The sequence below is a fragment of the Medicago truncatula genome, chromosome 1 (assembly GCF_003473485.1).
Source record: "Medicago truncatula cultivar Jemalong A17 chromosome 1, MtrunA17r5.0-ANR, whole genome shotgun sequence".
NCBI classification, from domain to species: Eukaryota; Viridiplantae; Streptophyta; class Magnoliopsida; order Fabales; family Fabaceae; genus Medicago; species Medicago truncatula.
In genome coordinates, this window is record NC_053042.1 from 37,563,547 (window position 1) to 37,587,649 (window position 24,103).

General features: G+C 32.1%; 2 protein-coding genes and 3 non-coding genes across 7 annotated transcripts; 1 reads left to right on the forward strand and 4 right to left on the reverse strand.

Moving 5' to 3' along the window:
* The first annotated feature begins 3,948 nt into the window (after positions 1-3,948).
* Positions 3,949-5,910, forward strand: LOC11423139 (zinc finger CCCH domain-containing protein 66). Its single transcript, XM_003590802.4, has one exon. The coding sequence runs from the start codon at positions 3,949-3,951 to the stop codon at positions 5,908-5,910; it is 1,962 nt and encodes a 653-aa protein (XP_003590850.2).
* Positions 5,911-7,635: 1,725 nt separating this feature from the next.
* LOC11425628 (probable methyltransferase PMT8) lies at positions 7,636-13,540 on the reverse strand. 3 transcript variants are annotated; one of them, XM_003590803.4, is made up of 8 exons: positions 13,313-13,540; positions 12,019-12,494; positions 11,410-11,574; positions 10,824-11,006; positions 9,519-10,113; positions 9,022-9,134; positions 8,666-8,886; positions 8,009-8,330 (listed from the first exon to the last, which is right to left on the reverse strand). In XM_003590803.4, the coding sequence occupies exons 2-8, from the start codon at positions 12,292-12,294 to the stop codon at positions 8,009-8,011; spliced, it is 1,875 nt and encodes a 624-aa protein (XP_003590851.2). In that variant the 5' UTR covers positions 12,295-12,494; positions 13,313-13,540. The 3 variants fall into 3 exon arrangements, with proteins under 3 accessions (XP_024636809.1, XP_003590851.2, XP_039684547.1); XM_039828613.1 differs by lacking the exon at positions 13,313-13,540 and adding an exon at positions 12,628-12,756; XM_024781041.2 differs by lacking the exon at positions 13,313-13,540 and having other exon boundaries at positions 7,636-8,330; positions 12,019-12,294.
* Positions 13,541-20,224: 6,684 nt separating this feature from the next.
* Positions 20,225-20,298, reverse strand: TRNAN-GUU (transfer RNA asparagine (anticodon GUU)). Its single transcript has one exon. It is a non-coding gene; the product is annotated as a tRNA-Asn (tRNA).
* A 1,226-nt stretch (positions 20,299-21,524) lies between these two features.
* TRNAN-GUU (transfer RNA asparagine (anticodon GUU)) lies at positions 21,525-21,598 on the reverse strand. The gene has a single exon. It is a non-coding gene; the product is annotated as a tRNA-Asn (tRNA).
* A 1,177-nt stretch (positions 21,599-22,775) lies between these two features.
* Positions 22,776-22,849, reverse strand: TRNAN-GUU (transfer RNA asparagine (anticodon GUU)). The gene has a single exon. It is a non-coding gene; the product is annotated as a tRNA-Asn (tRNA).
* Between the last annotated feature and the right edge of the window lie 1,254 nt (positions 22,850-24,103).

Genomic DNA, 24,103 nt, shown 5'->3' on the forward strand with positions numbered 1-24,103 from the left:
AGGAGTTGCATATGAGATGATGGCTTTTTCAAAAATCATTTTTTATTACTCAAGTAATTCATGCTCAAATGAATTTTCTTAGGGTGTGTTTAGATTGAAGGTTTAGGAGGGGAAGGGAAGGGATGACTCACTTTTATTTTTTAAATTACGAAAAATGTAAAATGTTTTTTTAAAATAAATTAAGTGTTTTTGAAGTATTATATGATCATTCATCATATTATTAATTCAATTTTCTAAAAATCATTTTAAAATGTTCATAATTTAAAAAAGAAATTAAATTCTCCCCTCCTAAACCCTCTATCCAAACACACCTTAGACTTTCTTTGCGAGTTTGGAGGGAAAGGGGAGGAGGAGTTTGAGAAGAAAAGTAAAAAAAAGGAGCAAGTGTAAGAAATAAATGACATTAAGAGAGGCTTTGGGGAGTTCATTTTTCTTCATAATACAATATTCTCCTTATTTGGAGGATCTCAAAAGTTATATTGGCGGAGGGTTTTGGGAAGTTTTAGAGGGTTTACATAAATTCTTCAAATTTAATTTATGTAGTGATAATATTGTTAAAGATAAAAAAATATATTAATCATAAACATTAATTTATCATTTTTTTAAAAAAAATTACCTTTTTAAAAAATGTGAAAGATTTTACTATTTTTCTCTATATTTCTAAGTTCTAACCCTCCAAAATCTTTCCTTCCCCTCTCCTCCAAACTCCAAAAAAAGGTCTTAGGAAACCGATAATGGATTAAAGTTTACTTTTAATACAATTGTTGTTTTATTGTTAGGCTAATATAAGTCATTTTTTTTATCTTTGTAGTTTTTTTTACAGATATTAATGTCAGTACTAAAAAAGCAAAACTAGACTGTCTTAATTGAAAAATTAGTATTTTTCGTCAAGAAAAATTGAAAATAAAATTTGCAATGAAAAATTATTATAATGTGATATTTGTTTTCTAATAACAGCTTCCCTTTGGTAAAATTTGTTGTATCAATCTGCAGCCTCTGTCAAACTATTTATTTGGATCTTTGCAGGAATCTTTAGAGTCAGCATAGTTCTATATATGGTGAATTCCTCAATTGACCTTTCCTATTTTTAATATGTACAATTAACAAATGTGAAAATAATTTGGGTGTGTTTGGTAAAAAAATAGTAGCGTCATGCTAACCGGTGCCCCTAGAGCACCGATTAAGCATACAAAAAAAAGAGTTTATTATCATAAAAGGAAACTTTGATGACATATTTATGAATTAATTACACAATTTTCAATGCAATAATTATTATATAATTTTCTTTTTTATAGCCTTAACCTGTGCTCCAGAGCACTGGTTAGCATTTTTTAAAATAGTAGTAAATAGTTATAAGTTAATTTATATAGGATAAGTTATAAGTTAATTTATAGTCGATAGCGAATGTGTTAGTTGATTGAATTTGTAATGTTAGTGGTTGAACTAACTTATAAATATGAATGATATATTGAATGAATATTTATTATCATTTTCAATTAAGAATACAAGGGTAAAATTGAAATAAATGATGATAAACTTATAAGCTACTTTGATTTGCTTATCAAAAACATTATTAGTTAGTAAAATAAGTTATAAGCTCGTGATAAAATGATGAAAATAAGTTATAAACTCATGACGGTTATCAAACATGTACTCCCTCCGATTTTTTTGATACGTATATGATACTTCATGAATACACGTGGATACTTATACTTCACTGATATGTATTCTATAAAAGATGAAGGGTAAAAAAATGAGACAATGTTGTGAGAATTCCTTGTTCAAAAAATGTTGTGAGAATTCAATAAAATGTATTTTTTTTTTTTGGGTTATTAGATCTTTACCCCCTGTAATATAGGTCACTTTTGATTTTGCCCCTTGTAATTTTTTTTTTGATTCGGTCTTTGTAAATTTTTTTTGTTTTAGAATACCCCTATGGTAGCTGATTATACATTTTTGCTGATGTGGCATGCTGTGTCACTTTTTTCGATGACGTGGCGCGCTGACTGTATAATTATTTTTATTTTTTAATGGGATACACGTGACATTTATGATTTAAAAAAAAACAAAAAAATAATTATGAAAAAATAAAAATATTAAAAAACAAAAAAATAATTATGTAAAAATCTGGTAAAATGAAAAAATCTAGAAAATTTAGTAAAAAAAATCTGGAAAAATTAAAAAAATCTGGTAAAATGAAAATAATCTACAAAATTTAATAAAATAAAATCTGGAAAAATTAAAAAAATGAAAAAATTAATCTATTTAAAAAAATTCATATTTGCATATTATTTTCAATAGCGGAAAAATTAAAAAATTCCGAAAAAATGAAAAAAATTCATATATATATTTTTTTCGAAAGTAAGAAGTTTTATTTTATAAAAAAATGAAAAATTCAGGAACTTAAAATATTTTGAAATTTATGAATATAATAAGAATAGAATTAAAAATGAAAAGTTCAGATTTTTCTTTCGAAATTAAAAAGTTTGTTTTTTTCATTTTTTTTTGTTTTTCGAGATTTTTTTTATTAAATTTTCTCGATTTTTTTCATTTTACCAGATTTATATTAATTTTTCCATAAATATTTTTTCATTTTTTAATCATTTTTATTCATTTTTCCGTTATTTTTCATTTAAAAAAAAATCATAAATGCCACGTCACGTCGTCTGAAAAAGGTGACCCAGCATGCCACATCAGTAAAAATACATAGTCAGCTGGTCTAGAAGGGTTTTCCAAAACAATTTTTTTTTACAAGGATCGAATCTAATTTTTTTTTTTACAGTGGACAAAACTAAAAGTGATCTATATGACAGGGGTAAATGCCTACTAACTTTTTTTTAAGGAAATTCAATAGAATGTATATTACTCGGTTTAAGATATATGTTGGTTGAATTCTCTCTCCATAGACCATACTCAGAAGGTTATGTTTATTGTGAATTAATGTAATGAGATATGAGACTCAACCGAACTAGACAAAACTTGTTTTAAGTTTTTTCAGTAATTTATATGAAAACTCTATACATATAATGAAGAGTAAATTGTGACCTTATGACTTATATGAGACTCAGAAGGTTATATTTTGATCACAACTACTCAATGGAATATGTAGTATTATTTTTATGTAAATTGTGAACTTATGATTATGTATATTTCTTATACCTTACATTCTGTTATTATAAAAAAATTGTTACGTATCTTAGCTGTATCATATCCTAAACTTAAAAAAAAAAAAAAAATTGCACATCCATATCGTATCGTACCTGTACTACATATTAGACTTCATAGTGCCAAATTGACAATGTTTAAGATTAAGGGATTAAGAATTAATCGACATAAATAAGGAATTCTAAATTAAAAATTAGTAAGATAGTTATGTAAAGTTTTATAAAGTATTTCTAATTTCAATGTTTTTGCTTGGTTACTAAGAAAATACCTCGAGGTGTGTTTTGAATTATTTGTATTAGCTTTCTCTTTCACTCTGAAAGATGTACAGGTTGTTTTTGCTGTTTGGCTAATAAGGTTGTATAACTAGTTTACCGGTTTTTTTTTTTTTTTTTTTTTTTTTTTTTTTTTTTTTCTGTTCCTAAGGTTTATGTTTATTTTTAGAATTATTGTTTTTTTCTGACAAGATTTTTTGAATTATTGTTGTGCATAAACAAATATATTGTACATTTAAAAATTAAACCAATACTTGTTGCAATATTTTATTTTTTTAGAAACATTGTTGCAAATTTAGCAGAATCTGTCTCTTGTTATTTCCCTATCTGATCCCTTTCTGTTTATTGTTGATTAAACTGAAATCTTTTAAAGAAAGTTTTCTATGCTTTAAATATGTAGAAATCTCTCTGGTTTAGTATCATATTAAAACACATTTTCTCTTTTGATTTTGCAGATTCTGTATTGTAATAATAGAGAAGAAGATAAACTAAGAGTGATAAAACAAAAGTCATGTGCAACGGTTCGAATAGAAAACCTTGTCAAACTGGTTTGATAAGGGAAAATGAATGTGAAAGACAAGAAGAACATCATCATAAGATTTCAGCTTTGCTTGAGTTTTCAGCCAAAGATGATGTAATGGCGTTCACAGATGCAGTTGAGAAAGATGATCATAATGTTGATGAAGTAGGGTTATGGTATGGAAGGAAGGTTGGATCAAAGGAAATGGGATATGAAGAGAGGACACCTCTTATGGTAGCTGCTTTATATGGAAGCAAGGGTGTGTTGTCTTATATTCTCGGAACCGGTCGTGTTGATGTTAACCGAGTGTGTGGCTCAGATAGGGCTACCGCTCTTCGTTGTGCTGTTTCTGGTTGTTCTGCTGCTTCTGCCGAGGTTGTCAAACTTCTGCTTGATGCATCTGCAGATGTTAGTTCCGCTGATGCATATCGTAACCGGTGCAGCAACTTGGTTGTCTCGGTTTCTAATAGTCTCTACGGTTCAAGGAAGAGGATACTACAAGGGATACTAGAAGGGGTAGATGATGTTGATGACGAGGACGACAATTTCCTTAAGGAAATAGGTTTCCAAATGGTGGAGAAGCAACAAGACGTAGGTACACCTCACACCGAGAAGAAAGATTATCCCATTGATCCATCCCTACCTGACATAAAGAATGGAATATATAGTACAGATGAATTTAGGATGTTTACATTCAAAGTGAAGCCTTGTTCAAGGGCTTATTCTCATGATTGGACTGAGTGCCCCTTTGTTCATCCTGGGGAGAATGCAAGGCGCCGCGATCTGAGGAAATGTCATTACACATGTGTCCCTTGCCCCGAGTTTCGGAAGGGATCATGCAACAAAGGGGATGCTTCTGAATATGCACATGGTATTTTTGAATGCTGGCTTCATCCTGCTCAATACAGAACAAGGCTTTGCAAGGATGAAACTAGATGCACGAGAAGGGTTTGCTTTTTCGCTCACAAGCCAGAGGAGCTTCGACCGTTGTATGCTTCTACCGGTTCTGCTCTACCTTCACCTACATCATATTCAAATTCACCTAGTGCTTCTTCAATGGATTCTTTCACATTGAGCTCTCTGTCTTCTTTGATACAATCTGCGTCGACGCCACCTTTGACTCCATCTGCAGCATCATCGCCTACGGCTGGAACCATGTGGCAGACTCAGATTCAGCTTCATGCTGCAGTCCCTACCCTTCAGATGCCGAGAAGCAGATTTAAAACTGCAATGAATGTCAGAAATAATGCTGAATTTCTCAAACTTGAAAATCGCCTTACAGGTCTTCCATCTCCTTCAAATAGGCTTGCAGGAGTGAATCCTACTAACCTTGAAAACATTTTTGGGTCATCAATACAATCTCCGACATCAATACAGGTGCATCAGAGCACAAACCAGCAACTTTGGGGCAATCCTTTTGATCTTACCAATTCAAACGTGATTGGATCATCACAATTTAGAGTTGATGCCTTTTCGAAGCGTAGCCAAAGCTTTATTGAGTGCAGCAGCATGGCGAGATTTAATTCCGAGCTTCCTTCTGCTAGCTCAGTTGCCATGGAACCTTCTGCCTTCTCTGGTTGGGGCTCTCCTGATGGAAAATTAGACTGGTCCATCCGCGGCAATGAACTCAATAACATGAGGAAATCTATTTCTTTCGGCTTTCAAAACAGAAGTAGCACTTCAACAATGGCTGCTGCATTAAGTTCAGTTGCCATGGAACCTTCTGCCTTCTCTGGTTCGGGCTCTCCTGATGGAAAATTAGACTGGTCCATCCGCGGCGATGAACTCAATAAAATGAGGAAATCTTATTCTTTCGGATTTCGCAACAGAAGTAGCACTTCAACAATGGCTGCTGCATCAAGTGTCGATGATCCAGATGTGTTTTTAAGCCATGAATCTTGGGTTAATTCACTTGTGGAGGATGGTCCAACAATGGAATTTGATCAACATTGAGTTGAAGATCAACTGCAATGCTATAATCCGGATGCTCCGTCTTGGCCGGAGCAATTATACATGGAGCAAGAGCAGATGGTGGTGTAAATCTAATGTTAACTCTGACATTGGATCCTCCGTGCATCTCTAGACTAGTTTATTTAATGCAAAAGTTGGACAGAATGCAAGTATTTTGCATCATAACAACTTATTACTACTATTAGGGTATAATATATGGTTCCATTTTCTTCTCCCTAAATCTTTGCTTTGTTATTAGTTATGTTCAAATTGAGTTGTTACTATCCAGCAACCAAGAGAACTATGATTAATGTAATGAAAAATTGATGAATGCAGATGCTAATAATTATACAAATTCCAATTTTTAATTTGGATAGCTCCTGTTTTTGGCTTTCATTTATCATATGTTCACATTTAATTTGAGTCATGCATATGCATACAATGTTTAACATGGTCCAATCCAGTTAAAAATTACATGTTTGTTTGCAAGTGTAGGACACGTGTGGTGTGGCACTTGTGTCTTCCTTCGTAGTTTAGCTTGATGCCTTTGATATTCTTGCATGATCGATCTTGCTTAATGTTTTGGCATAATCTGATATACATGTTTTTTTTTTATTTTTTATTTTTTTTTTATATATATTAGATTGTTATATTATAAATAGATGATAAAATGTTCAAAGCAATAAGAACAGGTAAGTTTCCGTACTCATATGGAAGGAAAATCAGCCTCTACAATGCAATCTTTGTTGTGAACTGTCATGTGTTCAAAGTTGGAGGCTTTTTCGATATGGAAAAAGCCTTGAAGCTAAAAGATGTCAAACTGAGTTATCACTTGAGCATGCTTCTGAGGATGTCATGAGTAGCAGTAGCACAAATGTGAATGTTGTTGCAAAAAGAAAAGAAACATTTCTTAATAATGAGAAAGTAACTAGCAAGATAATGAAACATGTGAGAAAGGTGTCACAGTCCTATCTTGATCTGAATATGCCTCTAGTGGAAGTTGAAGAGGAAATTGATTATGACGATTTTGAAAATGAAACTGTAGTTCAAAATTATGAAGCATGGTTAAATGATATCCTTCATCAAATTGACGGGAAAAAAGGTTTTTAAGAAAGTCAATATTGATTTACTTGTCGAGCAAGTAATAGAATGCATTGACAAACATGATCAAATTGATGGGAAAAAAGGTTTTTAAGCAATTCAATTTTGATTACTTGTCGAGCAAGTAATAGAATGCATTGACAAACATTTGGATCAGAATTTGTGCTAGAAATTGATTATGAGGGGGTAAATTACACCAGGGGTCCTTTAAGTTTGAGGTTTATAACAGATTGGTCCTTTAAGTTATTTTGTTCCCACATAAGTCATTTAAGTTTGTGGTATGTAACATATTGGTCCTTTTAAGTTATTTTGGTCACACGTAAGTCCTTTAAGTTTGTAAACGTTTTCAATTTAGTCTTTATGTTAACCAAACATATGATGTGGCAGAAGGACTAAATCAAAAACGTTTACAAACTTAAAAGGACTTATGTGAGACCAAAATAACTTAAAGGACCAATCTCTTACAAACCACAAAGTTAAAGGACTTATGTGGGAACAAAGTAACTTAAAGGATCAATCTGTTACGAACCTCAAACTTAAAGGACCTCGGATGTAATTTAGCCATTATGAGGTCATGTCACAGATACTCGAGCAAGCCATACTAAACAGAATAGCACAAAAATATCATTGTACAGACGGAATTTTGAGCATAAAATGCCAAATGTATATATATTACATAAATTATAAGTGATAAGTCACTGTCTATACTTTAATCATTTAGTCAACTGCCATGTCTTGATTATTGAACTAGCTTACATAATACCCAAATGCAGGCAGCAAAATTTTGAATAGCCTATATAAGCGTGTTGCCTATTTCTTAATAACAACTTGAATCATTACCTCAAAAATGAGAATCAATAGAAGGAAATAGAATGAAAAGAAAACATTATGTAAAGTTGCTTACTGCTTCACTACTTGGGAAGTGCTTTGATCCCTTTGCAGTAGCAGATAATATATTAAAAAAATGAAAATGGCAATGGTTGTTTCACTTTTGTTCTATTCATTCAGTATCCCTGAAGCTTCCACTAGTTAGCCACAATTTCTTCTGGATGATAAAAACAACTTCATCACTATCCTGAACAGAGTCGGAACCCGAATCTGCGGTTGCAACTGCTTCCCAGTGCAAAGCAGTTAAGTACTTCTTCACAAAATCAATCATTGGCTGTTTATCACGGAAGATTACAAAACCGGTAGGTCTAAGCACGCGGTCCATCTCAATTAATAGATCCTCTGGACTGCAATCTTTCTTTGCTACGTCAGACAAGACAGTCCATGCATGGAGCAAGTCGTAAGTCCGAGGGTATGTTGAGAATGCTTCACACCTGTTCGAGATGCATCGTGTTAGTTAGAACTTAAGCGTCAAATCAAATTTCTCATCATTCATTAGAACTACCAACAAAAACTGACAAAAAAGAAGATGCTGCTAAATAGCGGTGCGCCATGACACTATAGTGTAGCAGTATTCGAACAAATCGTTATTGTTCTACAATATGCTATTTAGTATAAAATGTTGTCAAATAGTGGTTGAAGTGGCGCGCAACAACACTATTGTGTAGCTAAATTTGAACAAACTACTATTTTCTGTGATCTGCAATTGACAATATTGAAATGGAAATATATCAATGAACTTATAATTGAAGTAAACTGGATTCAATACCAGTCATGAGTGGCGCCTATGAGGCCTCTGTCATATATAACTTTAAGTGTGTTTGGTCCATCTTGAGGTACAACATTCATCACCCATACATCCTTGTCTTTAAGAGCAGCTCCAAATGAACCCATGTTAGCTTTCATATCCATAATATTCCTTATCGTATCGGATTTGATTTTTTTACTCATGAGACTCCAGTATTTATCAACTCTCTCTCGCCATAGTTCCTGTACCACAAGATAAAATGTAAGCCAACAGTTGGTTTATCTAAATGTATACTGTTATTACACAATTTCTATGTTAGAAATAAAAAAAAAATAAAAAAATCATTAACAAGAGGTTCAATTGTAATTTCTAATTACCGAATCCTTTTCGAACATTTCATTTGAATAGCCAAAATCAGCTAATCTAGGAGGAGGACTGGTCAATCTTGCAGGCCATGGAGCTAAGCCACTACCTTTAGCTTTGTTGTCATCTGATAAAATCCAACATAAATTTCAGTAGGTAAGTTTCAAACTCACGGCTTGTTATTTATAACATAAAGGCTAAACCTCTAAAAAAAATATCTTTCAATAATTAAAAAATCCATTTAATACTCAATTCTCAGGGTTATTTTGTTTCTTTGATGGAAATCAAACAATCCATTGCAGTCAAAGGATAATAAATCTTGAGCCAGAATGGACCATAGAAATCATAGAATACATATACATTGACAGATAAACCTAAAATGAAAAACTAAAAGAACGTACACTACTAAAGAAGTATCTATCAACTGATATTATAGAGAAATCTTCATCCGCCCTATGAGCAATAGAATACAAAAGGCCAACAAATAACAGAGAGAAAAAAGAGTACTCACGTTCACTGTAAGGTGTTATGCAAACTTCCATATTTACTCCAAAAACTGCATCAGGATCAGCGTCAGACTGGCATAGAGGAGGGCGAGTACCAGGTTCTCTTTTTTTATAGCAATCATTTGTCAAAGGTTTTTGCCAGATAACAGTTTGCTCCTTTTTTGAAGCTATTCTCCAACACATACGCCCCACAAGATCACTCATTTCTTTCCATATCCTTAGATTCTCTTCATCCTGAGCATATGCTTCTGGAGACGAGTATGCAAAATAACCTCCTGGCCTGAGAACCCGGTCTAGTTCAAGAAGTAGTATTCCATCTCTCTGAAGCCAATCAATTCGACAACGAGAACAATGAGCAAGTTCAAAAGATCTGCTTGGGTATGGAAGTCTCTTAGTTCCCAACACACCAAGATATGCAGGAATTCCTCTTTCGAGGGCAAATTGGATTTGATTTTGATGCACATCATTTGGTGCCAAGGACATTGTAATGATATCAGATGAAAGAAGGTATCCTCCAAAACTTGCAACACCACAGCCAACATCAAGCACTGTCCTCAATCTTCCCTCATTGTTTAGATTATTGTTTGAAAAGTTAAGCATCTGTAAATGCAAGTTGAAACTGGATTGTTAAGAAAATGATTTATCCATGAAATGCAAGCAAATCCAGATAAACTGAATACATCAAACAACCAACATTGTCAAACATGATACGATAATGACTCATTTAAAAAAAAATGAGCATATCTAATCTTCAAAAATGCATAGGCACACTTTTATGAAGTGAAATTTTTTCATGTCTAGTAATTATGAATCAGGTATATTAAGCTACTAAGGTAGGGACCAATTTTTCTAGAAGCTTAAGCTACAAGGTGGTTGCATATAAATGCACAGCTTATAATGTATACATCAATATATAAAAGTGTATTAAAATGACATAGTTAGATGTGAGGGACACATTAAAAAATCAAAAAATGAAATAGAGATAAAAAGAAAAAGGGAGGAGAAAGAATAGGAGAAAAACAAATACTGTGGCGATAAAATATAAGGTGTAGCTATCTCAAATAAATTATTTATATATCATTTTAAATTTACCAAATACACTTCAAACCATGTATGTTCTGTTTATGTACTAAAAACAGAATATGGATTATTTTGGAATTTCTGGACCATCAAATGAAAATGGAAAATGTTTCACTTGTAGAAGGAATATGTACAGACACTTGCATAACACAGATATTATCCTATCCCATAGAACTCCTATCTGAAAACATTCTCATGGGCAAAACCAGTAAAACAAGATGCAGACTTACATTTGCCATTGATGCAATGTACTTATCAGCTCCATAATGAAAATGAGTCCCACCTCCAGGAAACGCTATCTTTTCACCTTTTTCAACCATCCAGTTCTGGTCAGATTTCTCATGTGCAAGGTGAGTATGCGGGATATTTGCTTTCCACACCTCATCTCTGCTTTTTGGCCACTTAACAGGGACCTGCAACATTAAAGACATGACAAATGCTTGGATTAAAATAATACATATGTATCAGAGGATACATTGAAAATCACATTTGTTGAAGTTATGGGATTTAGATAAATGGAGGAGAGAAGTAATAAGAACTTTGAATGTGATTGATAATAACATGATGCTGACTTAATACAAAAGACTAAGCACTAGCTTCTATTTATTCTAACAAGATTCCTAATCTTGAATAAATAAGAACGTAAGAAAAGAAATCATGATAATAGTTAAGAAATATGTAAAACTTAATCCTAGGGGATAATCTGAGATGCTCTAAGATTAAAAATTGATCCAAGGGGATAAGCTTAGATATTCTGACATAATATCAAGACATTATTTTATATTCGAACAACATCAACTCTTGGTAAAGCTTTACCTTGTATCCTGCTGGAGGTGGAATCAAGCAATTGTAGCGCCTTTCTGCAGGAGGACAATGTCTCTCATAGTGTTCCATCACAGACAAGTCCAATTTCATCCGCAGTTGATAGATAAGGTGTCTATCTAAACAAGGAATCAACTCCGAATGTCGATCATCACAAACCTTCAAAAGAAGAAACATTATAAATATCACAAGATTGATGATGAGCCAAAAATATTGCTGCATCCAAATGTTGCGCATAAACTGGATTGTGGCCACTTTTCTATACAAGAAACAATTAATTTTATTTTCATTATGCAAACATGACTCTTGTTGACTGATTTAGTTACTATATGTGGACACTAAATCAGTTTTTTCAAAAACTGTAATTTTCCATTTACATTTAATTTTAAGCATCTTATATAGCTTGTATCTATTATTTATTTATTGATTTATCAGAAATTACTAAATTCTTGTACACATGAGCTTGGCAACCTGAAATTGACTGAACAAAACCCTACACAAGAGACTTAGTTATTTCTATTAATGCAAAGACTGATAAAACCAAATATCAAAAGCAAAAATAGAGTGGATGTCCCTTGTGTCTAAGCTTACAAAGAGACTTACAGGGAAACTCTTTGGAACAATATTGTCGTCCTCATCAACCTGCCCGAAACCTGATGAAGAATCATCTTGCTTGTCATCATTGTCATCATCCGCACCCAAATATGATGAACCGAGTTTCCTTAATGATTTGCCATATTCTAGAGCAGATGAACCACTAGTTTGAGAACCAAAGATGGATCCACCATACACATACAATAAACCAATAAAAACCGTCACAACACAGATGGAAGCAACTATGCGCTTCTTTTGTGACCCATCAGATCTTCCCCTCGACATTTATTAGTTGAAACTTGAAATCAATACAGATCCAAATTCCAACTTTCAGATCCAAATTCCAATTAAAAGGATCTTGCTTGACCAGACATTCAGATCCAAATCCACAAAATCCAAAACCCAACTGAACGTCTCAACACCAATAATTCAAATCAGAATTATGTAACTTCCTCACAATACAATACACTGACTTAAGGATTAACCTGCAATTAAGGAAGGAAACAATAGTCAGCAAATTCGGTACTTGACTTTTAAGTAACCTGCAGATCTTTATTATACGTTTACATCAAGAAAAAGTTTAAACTAAGATAAGGAAAACAGTCCAAATAAAGAGACCAATTCAAACTTCTTTATCCAATGAAAATTGGTGATCTAACATATACACTCTTAGATTGTAACTAGAGTCATTGCAATTCAGTTCAACATTAAGTTAAAACTCAATCCACAAGATTCCTCATTCATTTCAAGTTTTTAACCAAATACTTTGGACTAGATATTCCATAGGAGGGAAAATAATACAAAATTATAAAAGTGAATGATGACAATCATGATAGTCATCAAGTAAAGTGACAGTAAAAAACCAAGTCAAAATGATGGATCCAATCCAAATCACTCCATAAAAAGAAACATGATTTATGATATAAAGTGACAAGTGAACACATCATGAATCCAAATTGGCAATTGAGGATTAAAATCAAACACCATGAATCATGTTAACAATAAATACAAATAATAACAATAGAATTAAACAGAACTACCAGATCTAGCATAATGGAAAACAACACTAGCATTGAAAATGGTAACTACCATTAATAACAAGTTATAATCATAGAAATAATAGACTCTAAGCTCAAAAGTGCTGAGCATTAGCATTCAATTCAATACATCAGTAGCAACAACCATCATAATTCACAACAAGAACCACAAAAACAAACTTAAAAAAACCACATAGTAAAATGTTCCAGATCCATTACAATCCCAAAAAATAATGCAAAACAATAGAATTAGAGAAAAAGCTTACTGGGTTTAGCTTAGAATCCAATTGGGTCAAAGAAAAACAAAAGCTTTATCAAAAAGAAGAAGAAAAAAGAACAAGAGTGAGATTGAGATCTCAACAAGTGTTTGTATTTTAGTTATGTGTGTGAGAATGATGAGATAGAAAGACAGTAGAATAACCGACAGTGTGAAATTTAAGGTGGTGTGTTTTCCAACCTAAAAGTGTGTAGAAACAGTTTGCAAAAACAGCAAATTGACCTGTGATTAAGGTAGCAACTTTTATGGAGTAATATAATATAGATTCATCAATTAAATAATTAATTAATTATAAACTTACTCGATAAGAAGTTGACTTATCCGTAAAGTTGTGAGTTCAATTTTCACATAAGAGATTTTTGTGGACGATCTGTAAAATGTAAAAATAATTCTGTTAATATTCACCGAAAGTTACGTTTTATGTCTGTTCTAACTCTGATGAGTTCTGTTCTGAGAAAAAAAGTAATGCATGTGAATTAATTTACCACCGCGATTCCACTTGGAGAGAGTGGGTTTGCACTTAACACTGACAGTGAACCGCGTTTTCCAGCTCTTTGATTCAGTCGGTGGCTTTATTTTATGCCACAAATATTGTGACTCCCTCAAAATCAGGTCACGTCGTTGAAACAGAATTTTTATTATTTTAAGGGAAATATTGAGAATCTTATCGGTTTGCATTGATTTAAAGATATTTGTACCAAAAAAGAAATGATTTTTTTAAATAAAATAAATGTAAAGAAAAGGTTTCCACTTGAGTAGATAAGGTATTAACGCACCGAAAAGAAAAAAAGATGAGATATTAACTGTTTTTTGGGTATGGGAAATTGGAAGTGAAATTCGAATGGAATGTTAGGTTGGATATTTGATTTTAAGGTTTAATTATCTTATACAATATTGTATAAGTAAAAACAATTATAAATTGTATGTTTTTATTGAAATAATGATGATTTATCACAAAATTATGTTTTTAATATAAGGTGCATAAGATACAAGAAAAACTTGTCATTTTTTACTATTTAACATATACAAATTTACACATGAAAGTCCTAAATTTTATTTATATATTCAAGAACAATGGAGGAGATGTTCCTTCCTAGTAAAATGTTGTTTAATCTAACTTTATAGATTTAGAAAGAAAAAAAAAACTTTATACATTTAGGGACAGTGGAATTCCAACATTATAGATTGACATCAAATTCAGACGAGTTTTTTTGACAAATATTTATTCATGGTATTTGTTAGATATAGTTGTATATTAATTAAAATTACTTCGATATTATTAATTATTGGATGACAAATGCCTTGTTAAGAAAACCAAAAATACATATTAACATTGAAATCAACAAAATTTTTTACTTTCAAAAAGTTGAATTCACAATTTTTCATCATTTTTCAATATTTTGTTTCTATTTTAATTCTCTTTTCTAACATCCTAAGAATACTTTTTAGCATTTTCGTTAATTGTCGTCATTGGTAAAATTTAAATTTTTAATTTCGTGTTCAGTTGCAAGACAACTAAAGATAGCCGGAAAATTAAAACTACAAGTGTTGCGCTCGAAAAAGATAGACAACACTCGAATATATAGCAGAAGACTTACAGCCAAAATAAGAGTAACATAAAGGATATCATGAGACAAAAAATTGCAAAGGAGGCTACAACGTAAATGATAGTTTCATAAATAGATGAAATAACTATAGATTTAGGGACAGTGGAATTCCAACATTTATAGAAAGAATATGTGAAGTTTCATAACATTATGAAGAAGCTTCTATTTATTTTTTTTTCAAAACGTGCAAAATTACAATTTTGTATTGAGTAATTAAGCATATATTCATGGGTCAAATTTATTCCTTAATTTTAATAACTTGTTTATAACATCATAATTAAGAACGTCCTTCACCATAAAATTTTGGAGTTTTTAAACGGGGGACAAATTAGTTATGATGTTATAGACAAGCTAGAAAAAGTAGGGCACAAATTTTGACACACGAGTATGTCTACTCATAACAAAATTGCAATTTGCACGTTTTGGTCAAAAAATAAAAATAAATTGAGGCTTCTTCAAAATGTTATGAAACTTTGTATATCCTTTCTATATATTATAATAGATGTCTCATCAAAAATAAAATGCTCAAAATTCAATTTATAGGTTGATGTTTCTGTTTTTTTTTTTTTAGTTTTTGTGGTTTAAAAATTCATAATTAATTCGTTCATTGTTCAAAAATTCTAATTTTAAACGGAAAACCATATTTTAGCGTCCTAAACATTCCTGTAAAAAGGCATGAAAAAAATCTTCTAGGTCAATTTTTTGAAGTTTATTTCTACGTGGAAAATAAGAGATCAAAAATAGGAATGACACCGTTAAATTATGTGTTTTTTAAAATCATTTTTCTGACTTCGTGTATATTATAGAGTCAATTTGAACGATTAGCTTTAGATAAAATGAAGCTATGAAAAACCAGGTGGTTAATAAATAAGATGAAACTATGGAAACCTTATATAATCCTCCATGAAACATTTGTCAAAAATAACTCTAAAATAAACATTAAATTGAAAGAAATAACTAATGGACTCAAAAGACTCTAAAATGGCACTAAATACTTGTTATGACTGAGATTTATCAACAAAAACTATAGTGGTATGTTTGATTTAATGATGCATGTAAGTCACTCTTGGTGACAGTAATACCATTTCATTTTATCTACTTAAGTCCCTTCGTTTATATTTTTTTTGCATTTTCGCACTTAAGTGTTTTTGTTTATACATTTTTTAAACTTGAAATTATTTTCATACGCTTCTTGCATTGTGAGTTTGACTTGAAAAAATAAACCTATCAACTTAAAAACCCCTATAGATCTAACTTGTGTCTTAGATTGATCGGTGAGTTTTAGCATAGGGCAATTGTTAAATTGCTCCATCTTATTGTTTTATTTGTTATTAATTGTACATCCTGCATTTTTATATTCCAATTTATAGTTATATTCATTTATAATATATCAATTTTAATTTTAATTTAATGGGAATTAAAATATTTTGAAGGGACAAAAATATGTCATTTTTTATAAGAACTAAAAACAAATTTAGTTATATTTATAAGCACCAAAAATATATTTAACCCTAATTAATATTAAAATTTTTTGTGGATTGGATTAATATTACAAAGTTAGATATAAACTAAATTTATTTCTTTATAAATAATGTAGTAAATATATATTTACGCCATAATTTTTTTAGCCCAGATTTAAACATGTCTATGTTTTCAAATTAAAAAAAAAAAATGTTTTCATATTAAAAAAATTATTGAGAATGAGCTGGACCTATTAGATTTTTAAACAGGAGATTAAAAAATAATGTATTTACAAGTAAATTAATTTGAATCAAATTATAATTGAGTAGGGTTATAAATTGGAATATAAAATGCAGGGTGTACATGTAACAACAAATAAAACAAAATTGATCTAAGATTGGGCAATTTCACAATTGCCCCATGCTAAAACTCGCCAGATTGATCATTTAGTATATTTGTTTAGATGAATGATATTTGTACATTCATTTTATAATAATTTTTGGATAATTTTCTCTTTCATACTCACATGATGCTATTTTCCTCTCTCCTTATTTCTCTCTCTCTCTGTGTTATTTTTGACCAATAAGAAGATAAAAAACAAGGTTGTCATGAAAGTTGTCATCAAATGGATGTACATATATCACTACTCATTTGTTTATTGCCGATAAATTGACACACCCGGTGAGACGTGGTTTAAGATAGTTTGCGTTAACTTTCCTAAATTTCAAAATATAAGAAAAGTTAAAAGTGGCCAACACTTCATGGAGAAGGAACATAAACCAAAGTAATATCCCAGGAAATAACAATTTGAACAAAGAAGATCAAGTGTTAAACATGCCTCAAATTAGCACTGATCATGTGAAAAATTCACATATTCGAAGGACAAATTTCACTCTGACTCCATATGTGATTCCGTTAGGCTTTGTTTCTTCAATTTCACGTTCGTTACCACTTATTGCCCTTAAACTTTCTAGCGTCAACGCTAGACAAATGTGCGCCTGAGGAACTACTTTGATCATCAATAAGCTCTAACCCCACACCTTTCTCATTTACATAAATCTTTAAATTCCCATGGTGGAGAATGAAATATCCGACTCTATAATTTGAATACATCTATATAATTTTTTTATCTAGGCCACATTAAGTATATTTTTCTTCCAAGTGTCTTCGTTTATTTTGATAACATTACCAAACCTCAACCCTATGAAGTTGAACAAAGCTTCATTCCACTTATATATCTAACCAGATGACAAAAGAATGAAGCCCAACCTCTCTCTAATCAGAAAACCTCTCATAAAGGAAAGAGGCGAGCTTATGCATCATCCAAGAAATTCTAACTCTACTTCACTAAAAACTAACACTCATGCTCATCTATGGATGAGATGGGACACAGTGAGAACTTTAGTGGCTGCTAACCATAGCTAGAACTTGGCCACTCAATTCAAACTAACAAATTTTGGACCTTGGAACTAACATGTAGTTGTACTTTTATAGTTGCGCCCTTTGGTAATTTCTCATATGCTGTGTCCTTGTCTTATCCTCTTGGTACTCAACATATTCTTTTATCCCGCGTGGCCGTACTACAATGATTGGAGAGAGCTTATCGAACTTAGCCCCTATGCAATGGCAGACAAGGTCCAAACAGTTCGTACACTTCTACGATCGTACTAGGCGATCTAAAATGATTCATCTCCAAACTTCTTACATAGCGCTGCATCTCCATACATCGCAAAACTCCTTTCCAGGCTCCAGCGATATATATCTTCTTGTATCGCCACAACAAATATTCAACATGTTCCGCAAAACAACAAAAACGAGCATCACAAGTTTAAAATAACTAATTAATTTCCTAAATAGTCACTTATTAGATGCTATAGACCAAGCAATCACTCAATTTCTCGTAAAATATGGGGAACAAGGGTAAGGTGATAACCAACAATTTTACCAGTTATAAATAAGACCCTGCCAAACATTTTAAAATTCGGTGTCTTACTCTTCCTCATTTTGCACTTCCTTAAACTATACAAACCAAAACATCTACTCCATCCTATCCACTTTATTAGGAATAAACATCTCATGCACTCTTCCAAACTTAACAAAAAGATGCCATAGATAAATGGTTTTAACTTCATAAAGGATGTTTTGAAATAAAAAGAAAAATGTCCTTTGATCAAATTTATGGATAAAACCAATTCCTCAGATCTTGGACACTCATTCCAGCTGATAGGTTGATTATGTTTTCTCTCATGTTTCCCACGATTGCCCTACCCTAAACTCTCTCTCCCTTTCTCTCACTAGTTTCTCTCATGTATGTACATTAATAAATGTTGACTCGGTAAGAGCGTCCACTACACATTATTAACATAAAGTATGTCATATTGAGGTATGTCTAATATGAACATCTCAAAAATGATTTAGAGGTGGATTTTTACTTTTTATGGAAACAAATACTAATAATTGTAGCTATAGAATCCAATAACGACATAACAATCAGTTATAAAAACTTTTTTTTTGTTGGTGAAATAAAAAATATTAGAAAACACTAGGAGGAGGGGTTGAACCTCCGACCTTGTGGTTAAGGTCCACACGTTCTAACCCACTGAGCTATTGTAGCTTCTCATGTTTGTAAACTTGTTAACATATTTTTGAATTAATTTTTGATAAGTATATCTTCATAGTGTTACACTTAACATTGATGATACTCTCTCAACTTCGTAACTTCGTAGTATCATCCAAAATATAATTATATATTTCTTTTCATTGCATAATATCACACTTTTATAGTACAAGTCCAACCACTACAAGTTGTGCCCTTTGGTAATTTCTCCTATGAGGTGTCCTTGTCTTGTCCTTTTGGTACTCAACATTTTCTTTTATTCCTCATACTACAATGATTGGAGACATCTTATCAAACTTAGCCCCTATGCAATGGCAGACAAGGTCCCAAGAGTTCGTACACTTCTACGTTTGTACTGGGCGATCTAAAACGATACATCTTCAAGCTTTTTTCCTAGCAATGCATCTCCATACATCGCTAAACACCTTTCCAAAGATATATCTTCTTGTATCGCCACAACAAATATTCAACATGTTCCACAAAACGAGCATCAATAGTTCAAAATGACTAAATGACAATCAAAACTAACTAATTTCGTAAATAGTCACTGATTAGATACTATAGAGCATGCAATCGTTCAATTTCTCATGAAATATGGGGGATAAGTGTAAGGTGATAACCAACAATTTTACTGGTCATAAATAATAACCTGCCAAACATTTTGAAGTTTGTTCTCTTACTCTTCCTCGTTTTGCACCTCTTTAAACTAAATAAACCAAAATATCTACCCCTTCATATCCACCTTATTAGGAATGAATACCTCATGTACTCTTCGAAAGTTAACAAAAAGATGTCATAAATCAATGGTATTAACTTCAACAAGGATGTTTTGAAATAAAAAGAAAAATGTATTTTTATCAAATATATGGATAAACCATTCCTCTGATCTTGGACATTCCTTCCAGGTGATAGGTTAATTATATTTTCTCTCATGTTTCCCATGATGGCCCTCCCCCAAACTCTCTCCTTTTCTCTCATGTGTTTATATTCACGAACGTTGACTCGGTAAAAACGTTCTCCTCACATTACTAACATAAAGTATGTAATATTGAGGTATGTCTAATATGAAGATCTCAAAAATGATTTAAAGGTGAATTTTTACTTTTTATGGAAGAAAACACTAATAATTGTAGCTATAGAATCCAATACCGACATAACAATTAGTTATAAGAGCTTTTTTTTTGTTGGTAAAATAAAAAAATAAAAAAATAAAAAACGCTAGAAGGAGGGGTTGAACCTCCGACCTCGTGGTTAACAGCCACACGCTCTAACCCACTGAGCTATTCCAGCTTCTCATATTTGTAAACTGGTTAACATATTTTTGAATTAATTTTTGATAGGTATATCTTCATAATGTCACACTTAACACTGATGATACTCTCTCAACTTCGTAGTATAACCCAAAATATAATTTTATATATATATATATATATATATATATATATATATATATATATATATATATATATTTCATTGCATAATATCACACTTTTATAGTACAAGTCCAACCACTACAAGTTGTGTCCTTTGGTAATTTCACCTATGAGGCGTCCTTGTCTAATACTCTCGGTACTCAACGTTTTCTTTTATTCCTGATACTACAATGATTGGAGACATCTTATAAAAACTTAGCCCATATGCAATGGCAGACAAGGTCCCAAGGGTTCGTACACTTCTACGATTGTACTGGGCGATCGAAAATGATACATCTCCAAGCTTCTTTCCTAGCAATGCATCTCCATACATTGCCAAACACCTTTCCAACGATATATCTTCTTGTATCGCTACAACAAATATTCAACATGGTCCAGAAAACAACCAAAATGAGCATCAATAGTTTAAAATGACTAAATGACAATCAAAACTAATTAATTTCGTAAATACTCACTGATTAGATGCTATAAATCATGCAATCATTCAATTTCTCATAAAATATGGGGGGTAAGTGTAACCCTGCCAAACATTTTGAAGTTCTTCTTCATTTTGCAACTCCTTAAACTAAACAAACCAAAATATCTACTCCTTCATATCCACCTTATTAGGGATTAACACCTCATGTACTCTTCGAAAGATAACAAAAATATGTCATAAATCAATGGTTTTAACTTCAACAAGGATGTTTTGAAATAAAAAGAAAAATGTCCTTTGATCAAATTTATGGATAAACCATTCCTGTGATCTTGGACATTCCTCCCAAGTGATGATAGGTTGAATAAATTTTCTCTCATGTTTCCCACGATGGTCCTCCCCCAAACTCTCTCCTTTTCTCTCACTATTTTCTCTCATGTGTTACATTCACGGACGTTGACTCGGTAAAAACGTTCTCCACACATTATTAACATAAAGTATGTAATATAGAGGTATGTCTAATATGAACATCTCGAAAATGATTTAAAGGTGGATTTTTACTTTTTATGGAAGGAAACACAAATAATTGTAGCTATAGAATACAATACCGACGTAACAATCAGTTATAAAAGCTTTTTTTGTTGGTGAAATCAAAAAAATTTAGAAAACGCTAGAAGGAGGGGTTGAACCTCCGACCTTGTGGTTAACAGCCACACGCTCTAACCCACTGAGCTATTCCAGCTTCTCATGTTTACAAACTGGTTAACATATTTTTGAATTAATTTTTGATAGGTATATCTTCATAATGTCACACTAAACACTGATGATACTCTCTCAACTTCGTAGTATAACCCAAAATATAATTATATATTTATTTTGATTGCATAATATCACACTTTTATAGTACAAGTCCAACCACTACAAGTTGTGCCCTTTGGTAATTTCTCCTATGAGGCGTCCTTGTCTTATCCTCTCGGTACTCAACATTTTCTTTTATTCCTGATACTACAACGATTGGAGACATGTTATCAAACTTAGCCCCCATGCAATGGCATACAAGGTCCCAAGAGTTCGTACACTTCTACGATCGTACTGGGCGATCTAAAATGATACATCTCTAAGCTTCTTTCCTAGCAATGTATCTCCAAACATCGCCAAACACCTTTCCAACGATATATCTTATTGTATCGCTACAACAAATATTCAACATGGTCCAGAAAACAACCAAAATGAGCATCAATAGTTTAAAATGACTAAATGACAATCAAAACTAATTAATTTCGTAAATACTCACTGATTAGATGCTATAAATCATGCAATCATTCAATTTCTCATAAAATATGGGGGGTAAGTGTAACCCTGCCAAACATTTTGAAGTTCTTCCTCATTTTGCAACTCCTTAAACTAAACAAACCAAAATATCTACTCCTTCATATCCACCTTATTAGGGATTAACACCTCATGTACTCTTCGAAAGATAACAAAAATATGTCATAAATCAATGGTTTTAACTTCAACAAGGATGTTTTGAAATAAAAAGAAAAATGTCATTTGATCAAATTTATGGATAAACCATTCCTCTGATCTTAGACATTCCTTCCATGTGATAGGTTGATTATATTTTCTCTCATGTTTCCTACGATGACCCTCCCCCAAACTCTCTCCTTTTCTCTCACAATTTTCTCTCATGTGTTTACATTCACGAACGTTGACTCGGTAAAAACGCTCTCCACACATTATTAACATAAAGTATGTAATATAGAGGTATGTCTAATATGAACATCTCGAAAATGATTTAAAGGTGGATTTTTACTTTTTATGGAAGGAAACACAAATAATTGTAGCTATAGAATACAATACCGACGTAACAATCAGTTATAAAAGCTTTTTTTGTTGGTGAAATCAAAAAAATTTAGAAACGCTAGAAGGAGGGGTTGAACCTCCGACCTTGTGGTTAACAGCCACACGCTCTAACCCACTGAGCTATTCCAGCTTCTCATGTTTACAAACTGGTTAACATATTTTTGAATTAATTTTTGATAGGTATATCTTCATAATGTCACACTAAACACTGATGATACTCTCTCAACTTCGTAGTATAACCCAAAATATAATTATATATTTATTTTGATTGCATAATATCACACTTTTATAGTACAAGTCCAACCACTACAAGTTGTGCCCTTTGGTAATTTCTCCTATGAGGCGTCCTTGTCTTATCCTCTCGGTACTCAACATTTTCTTTTATTCCTGATACTACAACGATTGGAGACATGTTATCAAACTTAGCCCCCATGCAATGGCATACAAGGTCCCAAGAGTTCGTACACTTCTACGATCGTACTGGGCGATCTAAAATGATACATCTCTAAGCTTCTTTCCTAGCAATGTATCTCCAAACATCGCCAAACACCTTTCCAACGATATATCTTCTTGTATCGCTCCAACAAATATTCAACATGGTCCAGAAAACAACCAAAATGAGCATCAATAGTTTAAAATGACTAAATGACAATCAAAACTAATTAATTTCGTAAATACTCACTGATTAGATGCTATAAATCATGCAATCATTCAATTTCTCATAAAATATGGGGGGTAAGTGTAACCCTGCCAAACATTTTGAAGTTCTTCTTCATTTTGCAACTCCTTAAACTAAACAAACCAAAATATCTACTCCTTCATATCTACCTTATTAGGGATTAACACCTCATGTACTCTTCGAAAGATAACAAAAATATGTCATAAATCAATGGTTTTAACTTCAACAAGGATGTTTTGAAATAAAAAGAAAAATGTCCTTTGATCAAATTTATGGATAAACCATTCCTGTGATCTTGGACATTCCTCCCAAGTGATGATAGGTTGAATAAATTTTCTCTCATGTTTCCCACGATGGTCCTCCCCCAAACTCTCTCCTTTTCTCTCACTATTTTCTCTCATGTGTTACATTCACGGACGTTGACTCGGTAAAAACGTTCTCCACACATTATTAACATAAAGTATGTAATATTGAGGTATGTCTAATATGAACATCTCGAAAATGATTTAAAGGTGGATTTTTACTTTTTATGGAAGCAAACACTAATAATTGTAGCTAAAGAATCCAATAACGACGTAACAATCAGTTATAAAAGCTTTTTTTTGTTGGTGAAATCAAAACAATTAGAAAACGCTAAAAGGAGGGGTTGAACCTCTGACCTTGTGGTTAACAACCATACGCTCTAACCCACTGAGCTATTCCAGC